This window comes from Typopeltis vanoorti, chromosome 18 (assembly GCF_054136105.1).
Source record: "Typopeltis vanoorti isolate ZY-2024b chromosome 18, IOZ_Tvanoo_1.0, whole genome shotgun sequence".
Taxonomy (NCBI): Eukaryota; Metazoa; Arthropoda; class Arachnida; order Uropygi; family Thelyphonidae; genus Typopeltis; species Typopeltis vanoorti.
Window position 1 is genome coordinate 61,470,639 of NC_143566.1, and position 17,056 is coordinate 61,487,694.

Here is a 17,056-nt window from a genome sequence, read left to right on the forward strand (position 1 = left end):
TAGTGAGGTATTACACTGATGCCAGTTGGTGGGAGTGATCATGAGATACTTGTTTCGGAAGTGATGAAACAAGAACAAGTTACTGGCAAAAGTAGATATATGTGGAAGTATATATATAAGGTGTGTGATTATGTGAAGCTCTGAAGTCAACTAGCATCAATACATTGAGTAGATGATCTGTCCAGAAAAGATATTGACAGTGCATAGAAATTCATAAGGCAGTATCTGGCATGGGCTATGTATAACTGCATACCCAGGGTTAAGTAAGTAAATAGAGTAGGAGGAGATATTATGAACTGTAAAATCAAGCAAGGTGTGTGGTGGCAATCGTATTCATGAGAGTATAAAGTGCAGGCTAGGAAGGTATAAGGTGCAGTATGAGAGTCAAGTACCATATAGCAGAAGAATTCACTAGAATTCTTCTGCTATATGGTAAGCAAGAGAAAGAATAATGGCAGGTTGACGCTGGTGGATAGTCCACAGCAGTGACCATTGAAAAGGATATGGTGGAATTATCGAATGAGCACCAATGGTATAAATGATGCTGTGCAATATATAGAAGGGAGGTAAGTATTAGAAGTGGAAGAATCAGATGTATGAGATGTTGATTGGATTAGATGTTAATAAGGCTGTGGAAATAATTATTATTATTCAGGCCTCCATGGAGTCAAAAGCCTCACCGCTGGAGGTCCTTCCTAGGAAACACAAAGTCTGTCAAGACTCATCGTGGGAGGTCTCTCTTAGGAAACACCAAGTCTATCATACCACTCCTTAAACTCTTTGACCATTCTTGCTCTCACCACTCTATTAGGCAATGCATTCCATGGTTCAACTACCCTCCATGCAAAGAAACCACTCCTCACCCTCTTGCTCAGTTTCCCTTTCGTAACTTCCAGGGATGACCTCCTTGTCATCACTCCTTCATGCTGTTCAACCAAGCGAAAGAACTCCCCTGTGTCAACCCTGTAACCACCTCTCAACAGCTTAAAAGTCTCAATCGTATCACCTCTCCTACTGCAGAGTTTGGTGGATAGTTAGTTATGAGGATACAGCTGATCCTCATAACTAACATTGTATAGTCCTGAAACCATCTTTGTTATCTGCCTTTGTACCCTTTCCACAGTTAATTTATCCCCTTCAAATCCAGAGGACCAAATCTGTGAACAATAGTCTAAGTGTGGTCTGATCAGAGTCTTATACAACGGAATAATAACTCTTTTATCTCTGCTGGTCAGTGTCCTTCTCATTATTGCAGCAATCCTCTGTGTTACCTTCACTACCTTTGCAACATGTCCCCTAAATTTCAGGTTTCTATCAATCATCAACCCCAGATCTCTTGTCTCCCCTACTTCCTCCAGTATAGCTTCTCCAATAGAGCATGCAGCATCCCATCAATGTGTCCCAAACCTCAAGACCTTACATTTTGCTGCATTAAACCGACACTCCCATATTTTAAGGAATATACGCAACAGTAAGCTATTCCTTTGAACTGGTTATTCAATGAAAGTTTTGCAGTGGGATTATCCAGTTGGATTTGTTACATAGATGTTATGTGCAATTCAGTCTGAGATATCTCTTTGATTTTTTAAGCATCATTAAACATGCTGTTACTACATTTACATGTGTTTATAAGAGTTTTTAAGGGTACATATCAGAAAATGCTGGAGAAGAATGTGTTCAAACTTTAGTTTGCTTATTTTGTGAAAGAAAAAAAAAAATCAGAGTTTCCAGGATGTGTGGGTGGGAAGAAATAATTGTTATCTATGACCAGCTAACTTAGCCATTTATGAAAAGTGTAGTTGATGAAAATTTCTGTTATGAAGTCTTAATAAATTGTTGCCATCATGCAGAATTTAAAGCTAGTTATCTTTCTTTAGTAAGTGACAAATGGAGAACCACTCAGCATCCTTTGGCATCTGTGATGTTAATCATAATACATATTTGGGAACAATAAATCTACATGTATAAAGTTTTTCCTCTTGGTTGCCCAGTAAATTATATTTGCCAAGGAATTATATTCTTGTTTAATCCTTTAACCCAAGTATAAGCAAACATTTTCCACATGAGATATGTTTGCACTAATGCTGCATATTGGTTTAGGTTGTGACCCTTCCTTAATGCTTATCTTTGCTTTCAGACATTGCATATCTGAAAGCAAGTTTGCTTTGCATTATGGGACACTAAGGCAATTGATGCGAAGTCATCAGCCTCTGTATACAAGATACTTCACGTACAAACTTTGTTTGCTTACATTTGGATAAAATAATTAAACACGAATATAATTTCTTTGCAAGTATAATTTACTGAGTGACCATGCAAAAAAAAAACTTTGAAATGTATCTTTGATCCAGAGTATTTTAATAAATCAACATTCAGTAATTCACTAATGCATTAATTCAACCTTGGCATATTCCCATGTACAGCTTCCACTGATGAGGCCTCAATAAAGAGGTCTCATTATTGAGATATCAATATGCAATTGATGTGAAGTCATCAGTCTCTATATGCAAGTAGCTTAGTTGTGAAGTTAATTCACATGAATACTTTGTGTGCTTACACTTGGTTAAAAGGATTAAACAAAAATATACCTTCTTGGCAAATATAATATAATTTAATAAATCCACATATCAGATAAATATAATTGTTATTTGACATAAATTAAGATTATTCAGATCATGATATGTGATAGAAAGCAACACCTATAAAGATTACCATATGTACTGCTGTAACCTGCATTCTGGCACAGTGTGACCCTTGATGTTTTTGTGTCATAAAAAAAAAAAATCAAAAATCAAAAAACCTATAAAGATATGAGATAAAATAAGCACTGGCTATTTTATTCAAGTCCTTTGAAATCAATTACAGTTTCCCTGACATATCAGATGTCGCATGAATTTCATTTCACTGTATACCCCCTATAAAATCATTTTATTTTACTTGTCCTAGTTAATGTGATACTATAGTTCTATTGTTTAGTGGCAACAGCATATTCTCTGTGCTTATTGTATGACATGATAGTTTACTTTGTCAATCCTAAAACAGGTGAATATATCTATCTTAGTAGTAATATATTGCCTGCTTCTTTTGAAATGTTCTATATTTGAGTCTATCTTACACCACATATATACAAATTACACTTTTAAGAAAGAACACAACAGGCTAAAAATATTTTAGCCTGTTGTGTCCATGCCAAAAACTCTTGCTGTTAGAAAATTTGCTGTTTTCTTCAGTTTGTCGTTTAAATTGCTGGCTTGGTTGACTGAACAGATTCTTACTCTTCTCCCTAACCAGGAGATACACAGCCTGTTCAGATCCCACTGTGAGTATGAATGTTTGTAAATATCTTTAGATAGTAAACTTCATTGTCTTGCACAAGACCAAACCCTGCTCTGAAATCAAAGTTCCATGTTTGATTTCAGAGCAGGATTTTCAGGTTATCTCACCCATAGATTTCAGATTAGTGTACCCATAGTACATGAAAAAAAAATGCAGTATTATTATCATTGTGATTAAAAAAAATCAACAAAAAAAAAGTGAACCCCAAAATATGAATTTTGGATTAGCCATTCTCAGATGAATTTAAATCCAAATAGAGTTTATCTAATTAAGGGACACATATTTCTGACTTAAGCTTTTGAGGTTTGAGATAAGATGGAAAGAATTATTCACAAACAGTATCTTTACTTGAAATGTTTTTTTAATAATTTTCTCCCTTCAAATGTTTCTTTTTGTAGAAACAAGAATTTTTGCTAACCTTATATGTGAATTCAATTATGTTATTTATACTAGTTGCTGAAAACATATTTTTCATTCTCTTTTAATATTATTTAAGGCATCTTCACAAGATGAATGGAAATTCCCAACTACTTTAACTCCAAAATTAATCGATAACGATGATGATAAAGAAATTTCTTTGGATCAACTTGGTGATGGGATTCCACCAGTACCTCCACCTCGAACTGTAAGCAGTCTTCAAAGTACCTCAAGTTCTTTCAAGAAACTTTCATCAACATCCTCTGACAAAGAAGTAAAACAGGAAGAGAAAATTAGCAGAAAAGTTCAGGAAAAAGTAGTTACTAAAAAAGGAAATGAGGTAAATTTAATAACTGTAATTATTTTATATCACAAGTAAACTCTTCTATCTACAAAAATTTTCAACGTTTTTGTATATTACATGCTATAGTCAAGGATCAAGGACAAGAGTCTAGATAAACTAGGAATCTTCATCCAGAACCCAAGTCTGATTTTTTATTTATTTATTTATTTATTTATTTTATGCTTCCTTGTGGTACATTGCTCTGAGCAGGGTACCTCTATCTCTTGAAATATCATTGTAACTGTTAATGTTGACCCCTAGATATTTAAAATTATCCATTGCCTCAAAGATATAATGATCAACAACCAAGTTGAATTGATACTAATGGGCCCTTGAAATGTACATATATTTAGTCTTCTCCTTGTTTATGACAAGATCGATCCAATAGGCTTACTTGCCTTGACTAAATTAACGTATTTTAAGCACAGAAATTTTGGCATTGATGAAAGGAAATGTAACATTGCACTGAAACACAGTCAAAAAGAACTTCAAATTTTTTGTTTCTTTGAGAGAAGAGAAGATATTCTTAAAGGATTAGAATATGATAGGATGTGTGTATTTAGGGATGATAAGCAGAATAATACAGGAGGGACTATTATGAATGATTGTAGACAAAGTGAATCTGACCAAAGTAAAAATTGGGAATGGCTGTGATAATATGAGTCATAAATTCTGAGGGTTTGCTAAGGAGCTAGAGGTTTATGGGACAAAATACATAGTTGGGTGCTACTATAAAGACCAAGGTCAGCCAAAGAGGACAGCGAATTGCAGAGGAGATTAATCTTATGCACATAAGAAGGGTTGTCATTATGGGTTATTTCAATTATGTGGATATAAGGAGGAAAAAACTTGCAAAAAATAAGAAAACGAGGTGGGAAAGAGAACCTAGAGGTACTGGGAACTAACCTTCTTAAGCAGCACATTATGGGAATGACTTGTGGCAAGAACATTAGATCTGGTAATAACATCCAAGAATCTGTTTGTAGATAAAGTAACAGAACAGCAATAGCTGTTCTAATAATAACAGCTAACATGCATGTCCATTATTGAGATTCAAAATGAAACTCAAGTGACAAAATGGCTGTTGTTACTGCAATGCCTACACATTGCAATAGTGAATGGCGATGGTACTGTAAATAACATTATATGTATAATATACAGGGTGGCCATAATTAAAGAGGGGGTGTTCAGAGCCCTGTAGTGAAAAGTGTATTGGACAAAATTCAACCAGACTTAGTGAAAGTATGCTCTGGAACATGGGGTATTTATTACAGGAGATAAAAAAAAAAAAAAGTACAAAATTCTGTAACCACATCTGTAATAACCACTTCTTACAGATGTGGTTCAATATGATCTCCTTTCAGATGTTTTAAGAACTAAATTTGTGAATGACATTTTCTACAGTGGATCGCAACAGATCTCCATTGATTTGCCTCACATGCTACGTTATTCTGTCTTTCAAGGTTGCTAAATCAGGAATATGTCCTTCATACACCATTCATTTTGGATAGCCCCACAACCAATAGTCACTGGTTGAGATCAGGCAAACAAGGTGGACATGCTATGGAAAATGCACAGCTAATCACTCTGTGGTCTGTGAAGTGTTTTCATAACATTCGCTGTATACTGGATCCAATGTGAGGTGGTGCTCCATCCTTTATGAATATGGTAGAGTCAAGCCATCTTTGCTGCTGCAGTTGCAGAACAACAGAGTTGTGCAGCATCTCTTGATACCTATCAGCAGAGATGCTACAAGTCACTGGTCCCGTCAGGCAAAGTTCATCGAAAAAGTATGGATCAGTAATAAACCTCATGTGGATGGAACACGTGAGGTTATTCACAGCCGAATTGAGGCAATTCTGTGATTTAACACTACCGTTGATATAAAAATGTACCTCGTCACTCCACAAGATCTTCCATGGCCATACATCATCCACATCCATTTAAGCTAAGAATTCAGGGCAAAAACTGCAGTTGAGTTTCTCCATCACCATGAAGCAAAGCTTGAGTATGGAAGATCTTGTGGAGGAAAAACCTCAGCATTTGATTCAGGATTTTTCACACAGTTGAATATGGTGTCCAAGTTGCCTTGATATTTCCTGAGTACTGCTGGATCCTTGTGTGTTTTTCATTCTGTTTTCCATGATAGCAGTTGAAACTTCACGAACTTGTTGAGGAATAATTCATTTGCACCATTGTCCTGGCCTCACTGCTAAAGATCTGCTATTTTCAAATTGTAAAATCATTTTCTATGACTTGTTATTGTCATTGGACCTTTTCTCTATCCTTCAAACACCAGACTTCTTGAAGCATAGCATTGGCATTACCACGTTGTTGATAGTAAAGCTTGACTAGCAATGCACATTCCGGTAAGGTGAGATCCATAGCACTTCAGTCTTATCAGAATGACACAAATTCGTTTCTGTCTTCCTTATATCCACCAACTCATGAGTAGAAACAGTGAGATTTTTCAAATTTCATGCGATTCTGGCACCAATTGTCTGCTGGGTGGCTGAATTTTGCACTTTTTTTTTTTTTTTGTTTTGTTTTATTTCTGTAAATCAAAATGGTATATTTCTGGCTGTACTTACACCAAGTTTGGTCGAATTTCATCTAATACATTTTTGGCTACAGGGCTCTGAGCACCTCCTCTTTAATTATGGCCACCTTATATATACAATATTTCTATGTTATTCCCTATGGTAGGGATTCTCAACCCATGGTTCGCGTACCACTGGTGGTATGTGAGCCACTGCCTTACTGGTACATCTAATATCTTGAATTAAATATAGTGGTATGCCACTGGAAAAGGTTGAGAACCCCTGCCCTAAGGAATACTACACATGCTAAGAAGTTAACTGTTTAAATACATTTAAGTTTATTTTGTATCACTACTGCTTAACTGCATGGTAGTCTAGCACTACTAACATATCAAAGAAATGTGTGTGTGTGTATATATAAAGGTGTTTGATAAAGTAATATATATATATATTATTACTGATAAAGTAATATATATTATTAATCCTTCCACCTCTGAGGTGGAAGTATTACGCTTTGGTCCCCTATCAAGAACAGTTTTTTTTTTTAAGGGTTGATTTTACTCGGGCAATGTGCTCATATTCTGTAACAGTGTGAGAGCAGAGTTTGATGGGTGGGAAATGGATGTACCATGATACTTCTTGATTTTGCGAAGGTATTTGACAGGATTACACATAGGAAGTTGTTATATAAACTCAAAGGTAATTGTTTTAGAATAGGTATGTAAACTGGCATGTTTGTGAAAATAAAGATGGAAGCTAAACTTATGGGAAATTTACTTTACTAGAATGTAAGTTTTCTCCTTAGTATCTGAGACATCTTCAGCACGTTGATAAGGGAAAAATTAAAATGGAAATAACAGAAGCATTTTAAAAAACAGCTGATTTAAAAAAAAAATAAAAAAAGCTGTCAGCATCATAAGCATATGTAAGACGGTAAACAGTCAACAAATTCCAAATTTAAAAAAAAAGTAAAAAATAAGAGTACACATATACAATTATAATAAGACATAATTAGGAATTTACAGAAGATTGATATACTAATTTCATCTAGTAAATTCAATTTCACATAAGTTTGGTTTCTGTTTTCAAAAACTCAAAGGGATATTATGAAATAAGTTTGTGACATGGATGGGAGAGTTACTGATTAGGTTAGGCTAGCAATGTATGGTAGAACTGAGTCTTAGAAAAGGAAGGAATACCACAGGGTTCTGTGCTGAGACAAATGCTATTTAACTTCTATATTAATGACACTGGGAAATATTCAGTTATATACCAGTGATACAAAGTTGGTGTGGCAATGACAATATCTAATACAGAATCATTGCAGGTAGATTCGAAAACTGATTCTATGAGCAAATGTTAACGAATTTGTGTGTTGAGGCTTAAGTGCTCTGAGGACATCATGTTGTAGGCTTAATGGAATTATATACAGCACTTGGAAAGGATTAAAACTGATGTTAGTACTTCCAATATTTCATCTCAGTCACTGAGACATCTTCAGGGATTACAAAAAACTAATGTAACACACACTCAAATACAACACAATACTAAGCTAAACACATGGGTGACTCTAAAGTCCCATCTAGGTGGTGCGCCCTCTATGGGCAATTGTAGGTGGCCTAGAATGTAAGGTGGGATCTCTGATAGTTAATGTTTGCCAAATTTTCAGGAGTTTAATGCAACCATATTTATTTGGATTTAGTTGATTTCTGAGTACTGCTGCAGATTCTAAAAATAGTCTTTCTTTTTTGAATTTGCTGTAGTGGAGCATGGTGGTTTTTTTCCCAGGAGATCCTGTGGGTTGTATCCAAGACATGGTCTGCCAGGCCAGACCGACCGTAGTCGTGATTACAGATGTACAATTTGTGTTCTTCTAAGCAGATGGTTGCTGATCTACCTGTCTGTCCAAAGTATGCCAGCTTGCAGGAACAGGATACTTTATAAACTCCTGGCACTGAGAGAGCTGATCTTGGGTAAATGGATAAGGGTAGCAGGTTTATGGTGGGACTTAAATGCTATGTGGAGGTTGTGCGTTTTTAAGGATTTGGATATTTTTTCTGATGTGCCACGTATGTAGGGTACGGTGATGGCATTTCTGAAGTCCTTCTGAAGGGATGGCCGGGGAACGGGGGATGGTTGAGTTAGGTCGAAAGGCGGGTTCCACTGGAACAAAGATTGAAGGGTCTCTTGGTTAGAGTTTTAATAATGCCATTTAAAGCATAGAAAGCAGACCTTAGAGAGGCAGTTGAGTGTATGAATGAGTATAATATGCCCAAGCGAATAAAGACAACAAATCAGAATGGGATAGTTAGTATAAGGCATCAAGGTAGGGATGGGACTAACGGGGGTCTGCAATTTATGGACACTAATGCTAGGAGTATTAGGAACAAGAAGGAAGAATTTTTGGCCTTGGTTGGCACTTCCAGACCACAGGTTATTGGCAATTGTGAAACATGGCTGACTATAGATGATATAGCTAGTGGGATTGAATGTGATGGGTATAGTGTGTTCAGGAATGACAGGAAGAATAAAATGAGGAGGAAGAGTATTGTTGATGATAGCTGATGAGCTACAGCCAAGGAGAATAGAAGTTGAATTGCAGGATAGAGAAAAGAGCACATTTGAGGCCATTTGGTGTGAGATTGTGGCTAGCAGAACAAAATATACAATTGGGTGCTGCTATATACCAGGTGATGGAAAAGATGGTGGAGATAATATGCACAAGCAAATGGAAGAAATGAGTGGAAGGAGGGTAATTGTTATGGGAGATTTCAATGATTTCAACCACTCAGCCAACTAGTCCTGCAAAGGCCAACCAGGACTTATAAAGAAGGATGATAACTTCCTGATTCCTGCTTGCCATTTTGTGCTAAAAGCTGAGTGATTTTTTTGAGATATTCATCTGCCATATGTCCTCTGAGCTTCATCATTGTTTGCTGTCCAAAATTATTCCCAAATTTTTAGCCTCATCAATATCTTGCAGTTTTGTGCAGTGCAGTTCTATGTATGCAATAACAGCTTTATTATTTTTTTTTTCATTCCAAAATGCATATCTCCACACTTTGACACATTGAATTGACATCCATTATCCCTTGCTCATTGTTCTAACAGCTTATAAGGCATGACTGACCCTTCTCAAAGCCATGTTGTCCCTCATACAGTATTGTATTATTATCCACCCATTATTGAATTCTCTTTTTGACCAATTTTTCCAGTACTTTTACCTCATGCCTGAGATACTGATTGATATGTAATTTGCTACTACAGTTTTTAGAACCTCCCTTATGCAAGGAAATTATTTTGCCCTCTTTCCACTCCCTTGGAATGCTATCAGAGCTGAGACTTAAATTAAAGAGCCTAGTCAGAGGCATTGCCAGTTCCCTTGCACATTTTTGCAAATCCAGAGCTGATATCCCATCTAATCCTACAGCTGTACTTACATTGAGATTCTGCAATATCTTAAGAATCTCCTATTCATCCTCCTCTGTTCTCTCGTCAGTGTCTGTCACATATACGTTAACCTGATTGGCTAGCATATCTGCTCTCCAGCCAAAAGACTGCCAGTTCAAATCCCATCATGGGCATGGATGTTTGTGATTGTCTGTGAAAATACTAGTGGTAGGGACAGTAGATGACATTGGTGTAGATGATGATGGCAGTTGCAGTTTACTGTAGTTGGTGGATTGAGTGGTGGAGACGAAGAGTTGTAGAGTAGGTGCCTTCCCCTCAATGAGTCTTTGAACTCCTTGAAACTGCTGTCAGGACAGTGAAACCTTAAAAAAATGGACTAATAAAAGACGAATATATGGATGCTTGGGCAGTGCCTATGTCTTTTAAGTAGTCCACAGTAAGGCAACTGGGGAATGCTGAGGAATGTATTCCTACAAACTCTCTGGCTTTAAAATAATGCTGAATTTAATATCCACTTTGCTTATATGATGTATAAGGATAAGGAAGTAATTTTACATCTTTACAAGGCCTTGATACAACTGCAGTGGACTACTGTATGCAGAATTGATTTCTTGGGTTTGGAGGGGGGGGGAAGAAGCTGTCAAAAGAGTACAATGAAGAGTAATAAAGTTGCTATCAGGATCTGCAGATACTTCTAAATAGGAGAAAGAGGAGTAATACGATAGAGATCTATAAACTTCTGAAAGGATATTATAGGTTATCAACGGATGAAATTTTTCATTATGTGGTAGATGGAGAGAGAGGACAATGGGATCATCCTTGGAAGTTAATTTTGTGTGTGGTTAAGAAAAGGATGATAGCAAGATTTTTCTCTCACAGCGCAGTGGCAGTGAGTGAGTGAGTGGAACAGTTTGCCTGTTGAAGTAGTGAGTGCATCCAGTGTGAATGAGTTCAAGAGAAGGCATGACATCTTTTGTGGATAATCTATGGTTTCCTCTATGAGTCCTTGACTCCTCCCTCAAGTTCTCTGATGATGACATATTAAATATCCTATGGTTGCACTGTCAGTAACAGGCAAGTGCAGGATATTTTTTTTTAACATTAATACCTGGATATATCATACAGTTTTCTCACAACAATAAGGCTATTCTTCATGGATATGTCATACAGTTTTCTCACAATAATAAGGTTATTCATCATAATAAGCTACTAGAAATACAACCGATCTCTCATAGGCCTATTGCCTATGAATTTCCTAAAGGAAATTTATTTTAGCAAACTATCCATTTATATAGTTATAACATTGTACAAGCTATTTCTATATCTCCTACAAGTTTGTTAGAGTGAAGGCTGGCTGCATTCCTCTGGGAATGTAGGATAACGAAGTAATTTGCAGTAATAAGATTACAGCAAGTTACTTGGTAACTCTCTATCTCTATTCTCATTCCACCGAGTTATTGCTCATGAAAAAAGAACAAAATGTAGAAATTATGTAATGAAATTTATGATTATATTCAGCCATTCTGTTTGCATAGATTGATTCCTGCAGTGCTGGCTCTGTTAAACTTACTTCAGAAGAAAGTGCAGCTGAACACGAGGAAGAAGATAGCTATGGCTACACATTGAGTAAGAATTTTAGTTATTTTTTATTGTTGTGATTGTATATTTGTGTATGGACTATTGTGTTAAATTTCTTTTAGAATGATATATTGCATTTGAGATGTTATGCTATCTCCTATGAATATAACCAGTTTTTATGAAGTGCAGAATAGAAATAATAATATCATCTCTGTTACCGAGGTCGTGGATGTTGATGAGTCCAGGCATGTGCAGTCATAACATAACACTGAAGTCATTTGAAGATATGACAACTAAAGTGCCTGTATACCTTCTATTAGTTCAGATTTAAGGTTTTACTAGCAGATAGCTGTATACTGATGATGATGATGATATAACTTTCCTTTTTAACATTTGTATTCATCTAAATTAAATTCTGAAATTCTACCCAAATTCTCACCTCCTTAGGAAATGTTATTACTGATCTCAGACTTAAGTATTTAACTCAATTCAAAGAACCTTATCTTTATTTGTTATAGTTCAAGTCAGTAGTTACTCAGAGTTTATCAAAATAAAAAATTTAATCACTCAAATATTATTTACAGTAATTATATTATACAGTAATCACTCATTTAGTAAATACATATATATATACCATTAATCTGTAAATTAATAATATTTAATTCACTTTCTCACACTATCATTCAAATTAAAATGTGCAATAATCAAAGATGGCTATGTGCTGAGCCCATCTAAATTTAACAAACTCATAATGGGGAAAACATAGGTCAAAAATAAGTAATCTGTTAAACTGCTTTCCAATTGAAAATATAAGTAAATTTTCAAAATTAGTTCTCTATATGGACTTAAGCAAGCAGGCAAGTTATATCAATTCTTATACTGAAATATCAAGTATTTTTCTGTCATCCTTTCTTTTTTAACAAGAGACAAAAAGAGAGAGAATTTAGCAGAAGAAAAAAATAGTCCTACTTTCCATTAGTAGAGAGAGAGAGAGAATATCTATCAACAGAAAAACCCTTAATACTTCCATGTATTGTGGAATGCATGGAAGAAATGACAATCTTACAAAGTACAATGTGTGTGTGTGTGTGTGTGTGTGTGTGTGTGTGTGTGTGTGTGTGTGTGTGTGTGTACATGCACACACACATATATGTATTAAATTAGTTTAATTTCTTCTGATCGTTAATGAAAGGATGAAAGGAAATATCATCAGTTGCATTACCTTCAATTAAAATAGATTCTGTAAAAAAAGTACTTTAAAAGAAGCATGTCAATTGCTTTTAATGGACTATATGTTCATGCACTTCTTACAACCTTCATTGTATTCCTTAATTTTCCACCACTTCTCTCTCTCTCCACGCACACGCACGCACGCGCGCACACACACACACACACACACACACACACACACACACACACACACACACACACACACACACACACACACACACACACACACACACACACACACACACACACACACACACACACACACTATCTACTTCCTTTTGTTAATTTCTAATATCCTTCCTTCATTGACACTCTGACAATCATTGTGTGATGTCATATGATTTGTGTCAGTAACATGTGTTCTTCACCCATATGTTTGCTGATATCGCTGTCAAATTTATAATTTGACTGAAATATTATTATTCACACTTTTCTTCATTTCTTCAGTATTTTATGCATCTTATGTCTAAAATTCCTCTGTGCACTAAAGAAAATTGGTTTGGTTTTGGAATTGCTTTGCTGTAATGCTAAAAATAATTTCTGCTTACATCAATCCTTGGTCACTTTCATATTTTATTTAACAATACAATTATACATTTGAAAGAAATATAATTTATCAGTAATTAATTAATATGTATTTTTCTTGTCTATATGTTCAAGAAATGCACAATACTTCCCTTCTTAAGTTAAACAAAATGTGATTTTAAACCCATTTTTTATTTATGAAATTTTTAACTTTTAAATGCTTTTACCAGGTGACCAAGGAATGTATTTACTAAATGTAGATATACTATGAGAACCTCTTGCTTGTGGTAATGGACACACTATGTCTGCAGAAAGGTGCTAAAAAGGTCTGGCAGGAAATTGAATTACTTGCAATAGTGTTTTCTCTCGAAAATAATTTCTGACCTGATTATAATCGTCTTTCTTTCTTTGTAGTTTTTTTTTTTTTAATTTTATTTTTATAAATAGCCTATGTGTTCTGCAAGATTAGAACAATTCGGCACCCATAGTCATAATAAAAGGAACATTGATTTTAAGTAAACTACCTAACATAGGTTTATCACTTAGACACAAAATTTTATCTTTATCAAAACATATTCTGCATTGGTTGGAGAATTTGTAGGAAGTTTTCCAGCCTTTAAATCCATATAGGTTTTTTCCCTAAACCTTGTATACTTTTTGGTTTTTACCAACTCCTCTAATTTCTATTCTGTGATTACTACCCATAGTACTTTGATGTGAAACAGAAATTGGATTCACTTGATGTATTGATTGCTTCATAGTTTCCTTGCTCAAAGACTTTCCTTACTCGCTCACTCTTACTTTCCTTGCTCACTCTCTGTGATTGATCTGGAGAAGCAATCTGCTACTATATTCTGTCTTTTCCCAGGAATGTAACATACCTTAAGATTAAACTCTTAGCTTCCTAGCCCAACATATAACCCTTCGATTTTTTAATTCAAGTTATCGAAAACACTTGATAAAGGTTTGTGGTCTGATCTAATTTGAATATATTTACCGTACAAAAAATCTCTTAAAGTTTTCTTAATTGACATTTCCTTTTCATTGGTTGAGTGTTCATTCCTGAGCTATTCATTCTTCTATATTGGATAACTATTTGTTTTATGAGGGTTGTTTGAAACGTTTGGTAAATTTCCAATAGACGGCGATACAGTTGTTCATTCATACCAGTGTCAGCACGTATCATCTTTTTCATAACTCCTGGCAAAATTTTAGCCACATGTGATACGTAATTCTCATTTTGCAAACATTTAAAATGACTGTGTTTGCATTTTTCATAAAAAAAGGTGAAAATTGAGTTTCGTTCCATTATTAAAAACACTTATTTGAAGAGGTGGACAACTACGCAGATCAAAAGCCGAGTTAGATGCAGTTCATGGGGGCTCTGCACCAGCATTAAAGTCTATTTAGTTTTGGATAAATGAGTTTAAAAGGGTCGTAAGTCCATTGAAGATGAAGCACGCTCTGGACACCTGACTGAGGTCATTACGAAGGAAATGATTGACAAAATCCATTGTATTGTTATGGAAGCCTGTTGAGTGAAAGTGTGTGAGATTGCTGAGATTGTGGGCATCTCAACTGAATGGGTGTATAATATCCTGCACTAAAAATTGCACAGTGGGTGCTGTGATTGTTAACTGTCAATCAAAAACGCATTTGCAAAGGCATTTTAGTGCGTTGTTTGGTGATGTTTAATTGCAATTCGCAGGATTTTTTGTGCTGATTTGTGACTGTAGACAAAACTTGGATCCACCACTACACACCTGAGTCCAAGCAGCAATCAAAACAGTTGACAATACCCAGTAAAAGAGCACCGAAAAAAGCAAAGGTTGTTTTGTCAGCTGGGAAGGTGATGGCCACTGATTTTTGGGATTCCCAAGGAATTAGCATGATAGACTATTTGGAAAAGGGTAAGACAATAACAGGAGTCTATTATGTGCCATTGTTGGACCATTTAAAAGAAGAAAATGTCACCTTTTATCCAAAAGTATTTGGAAAGGTTGTAAGGATCCCCAAAATGTGTTTAAAAAAAAAATCAGTTCAGAAAGCATTCTTGTTGAAACATTTCATCCCAGAAGCAATTGGAGCTATTCTTTCATGTAACATCAATCTGGGATATACCAATTATTTTATCTCCCCCTCCCCCAAGTAAAACTTGATTTAAACTTTATGAGTTTAAATTTTTTTTTTTTTAAATTTCAATTTTTTTTTAATAGTTCTCATTGATTATGTTATTGTTGATAGTGATGTTTTCTCACTGGTGCAGGACACTAGAGTATAAGAGGATTTGAAATGAAGTGATCACCATTTAGTCTTGAGCAGGATAAAATTGAATTTCATATTGAAAAAAAAAAAAGAACATGTAAGAAAGTTTTAAAGCCATTAAAAGTCGAGCAACTCTCAGATGTGAACTATAGATAAAAATACACAAACGTTATTCAAGAAAAAACGAAAGAGTTTGAGAACAGGAACCAAATCTTGGAGATTCAGTGGCATGCCCTGAAGAAAACATTGATTGATTCAGCCAGAGAGACATGTAGTGAGATTGTCATCAGAACTCCATGGTGGACACAGTAAGTTAGAGACAGTGAAGGTAAAGAAAAAAGCATATCGATAGTCCTGGTGAAATAAGTCTGCTTGTGCTCTTAGAGAATACAGAGACAAATGTAAGAAAGCTAAACACTGTGTAATTTCTTCGAGATATTGCTAGATGAAACAAGCAGTGACAGCAGAGTGGTAAAAAACACTTAACAGGCTCACAATCAGGAATACATATCCATACTTGAAATAGAAAAAGCCATCAAAAGCATGAAATGTGGAAAGACAGCTGAAGTAGATGATATTCAACTAGAAATGCTCCAGTATGGAGATATAAAAGTCTTACATTTGCTGCACTGCATAGTTCAGAAGGCCTGGACAGAGGGACGAATTCCAGATGAGTAGAGTAGAGCTCTTATAGTACTCATATGTAAAAAGGGAAATAAAACTGAATGTGAGAATTACAGAGGCATTTCCCTACCGAGTGTTATTATAACATTTATACATACTTGAGAAATGGTTGAGAAGAATTGTGGAAGGGAAGCTTGGTGAAGAACAAGCCGGACTCAGGCCAAATAGAGGCTGTCAGGATCAGATTTTCATTCTACGACAAATAGTTCAGAAATCATGGGAATATAACAAAGATCTGTATTTAAGTTTTGTAGACCTACAAAAAAAAAAGCATATGACAAGGTGCCAAGAGAAAAGATATTCAAAATGCTACAGTTATATGGTGTCAATGGGTATTATATCAATCTTCATATAATCAGTATCATTATATAACTTTGTGGCCTACAAGTTAGAATTGAAGGAAGTACAGGAAGATGGTTTGATGTTAAATCTAGCATCAGACATGGATGTACATTATCCCTTCTGTTATTCATTATCTATATGGATCACATTATGAAGGAATGCGGTATTAAACCTGATATCAAAATTGGAGATATTAATCTCAGCTCTTTACTTTATGCAGATGATGTTATACTTTTAAACAAATCCAGTACAAGTCTGGAAGATTTCCTGAATAAACTGAATAATTGTTGTAATAAATTTGGTACGGAAATCAGCAATAACAAGACAAAGACAATGAAAATAGGCAGAAGTGCTGAAAATATCAACAGCATTGTGAATGGAGAAC

At 35.2% G+C, this 17,056-nt stretch overlaps 1 protein-coding gene across 3 annotated transcripts in view; it reads left to right on the top strand.

The window, feature by feature from the left end:
* LOC150096712 (multiple PDZ domain protein-like) overlaps positions 1-17,056 on the top strand; it is a 1,501,001-nt gene that overhangs the window by 993,353 nt on the left and 490,592 nt on the right. For all 3 annotated transcript variants that reach the window (XM_090408593.1, XM_090408594.1, XM_090408595.1), the window contains 2 exons: positions 3,833-4,093; positions 11,583-11,673. In XM_090408593.1, coding sequence (XP_090264719.1) covers positions 3,833-4,093; positions 11,583-11,673 — 352 coding nt within the window. The remainder of the gene's footprint in view (positions 1-3,832; positions 4,094-11,582; positions 11,674-17,056) is intronic.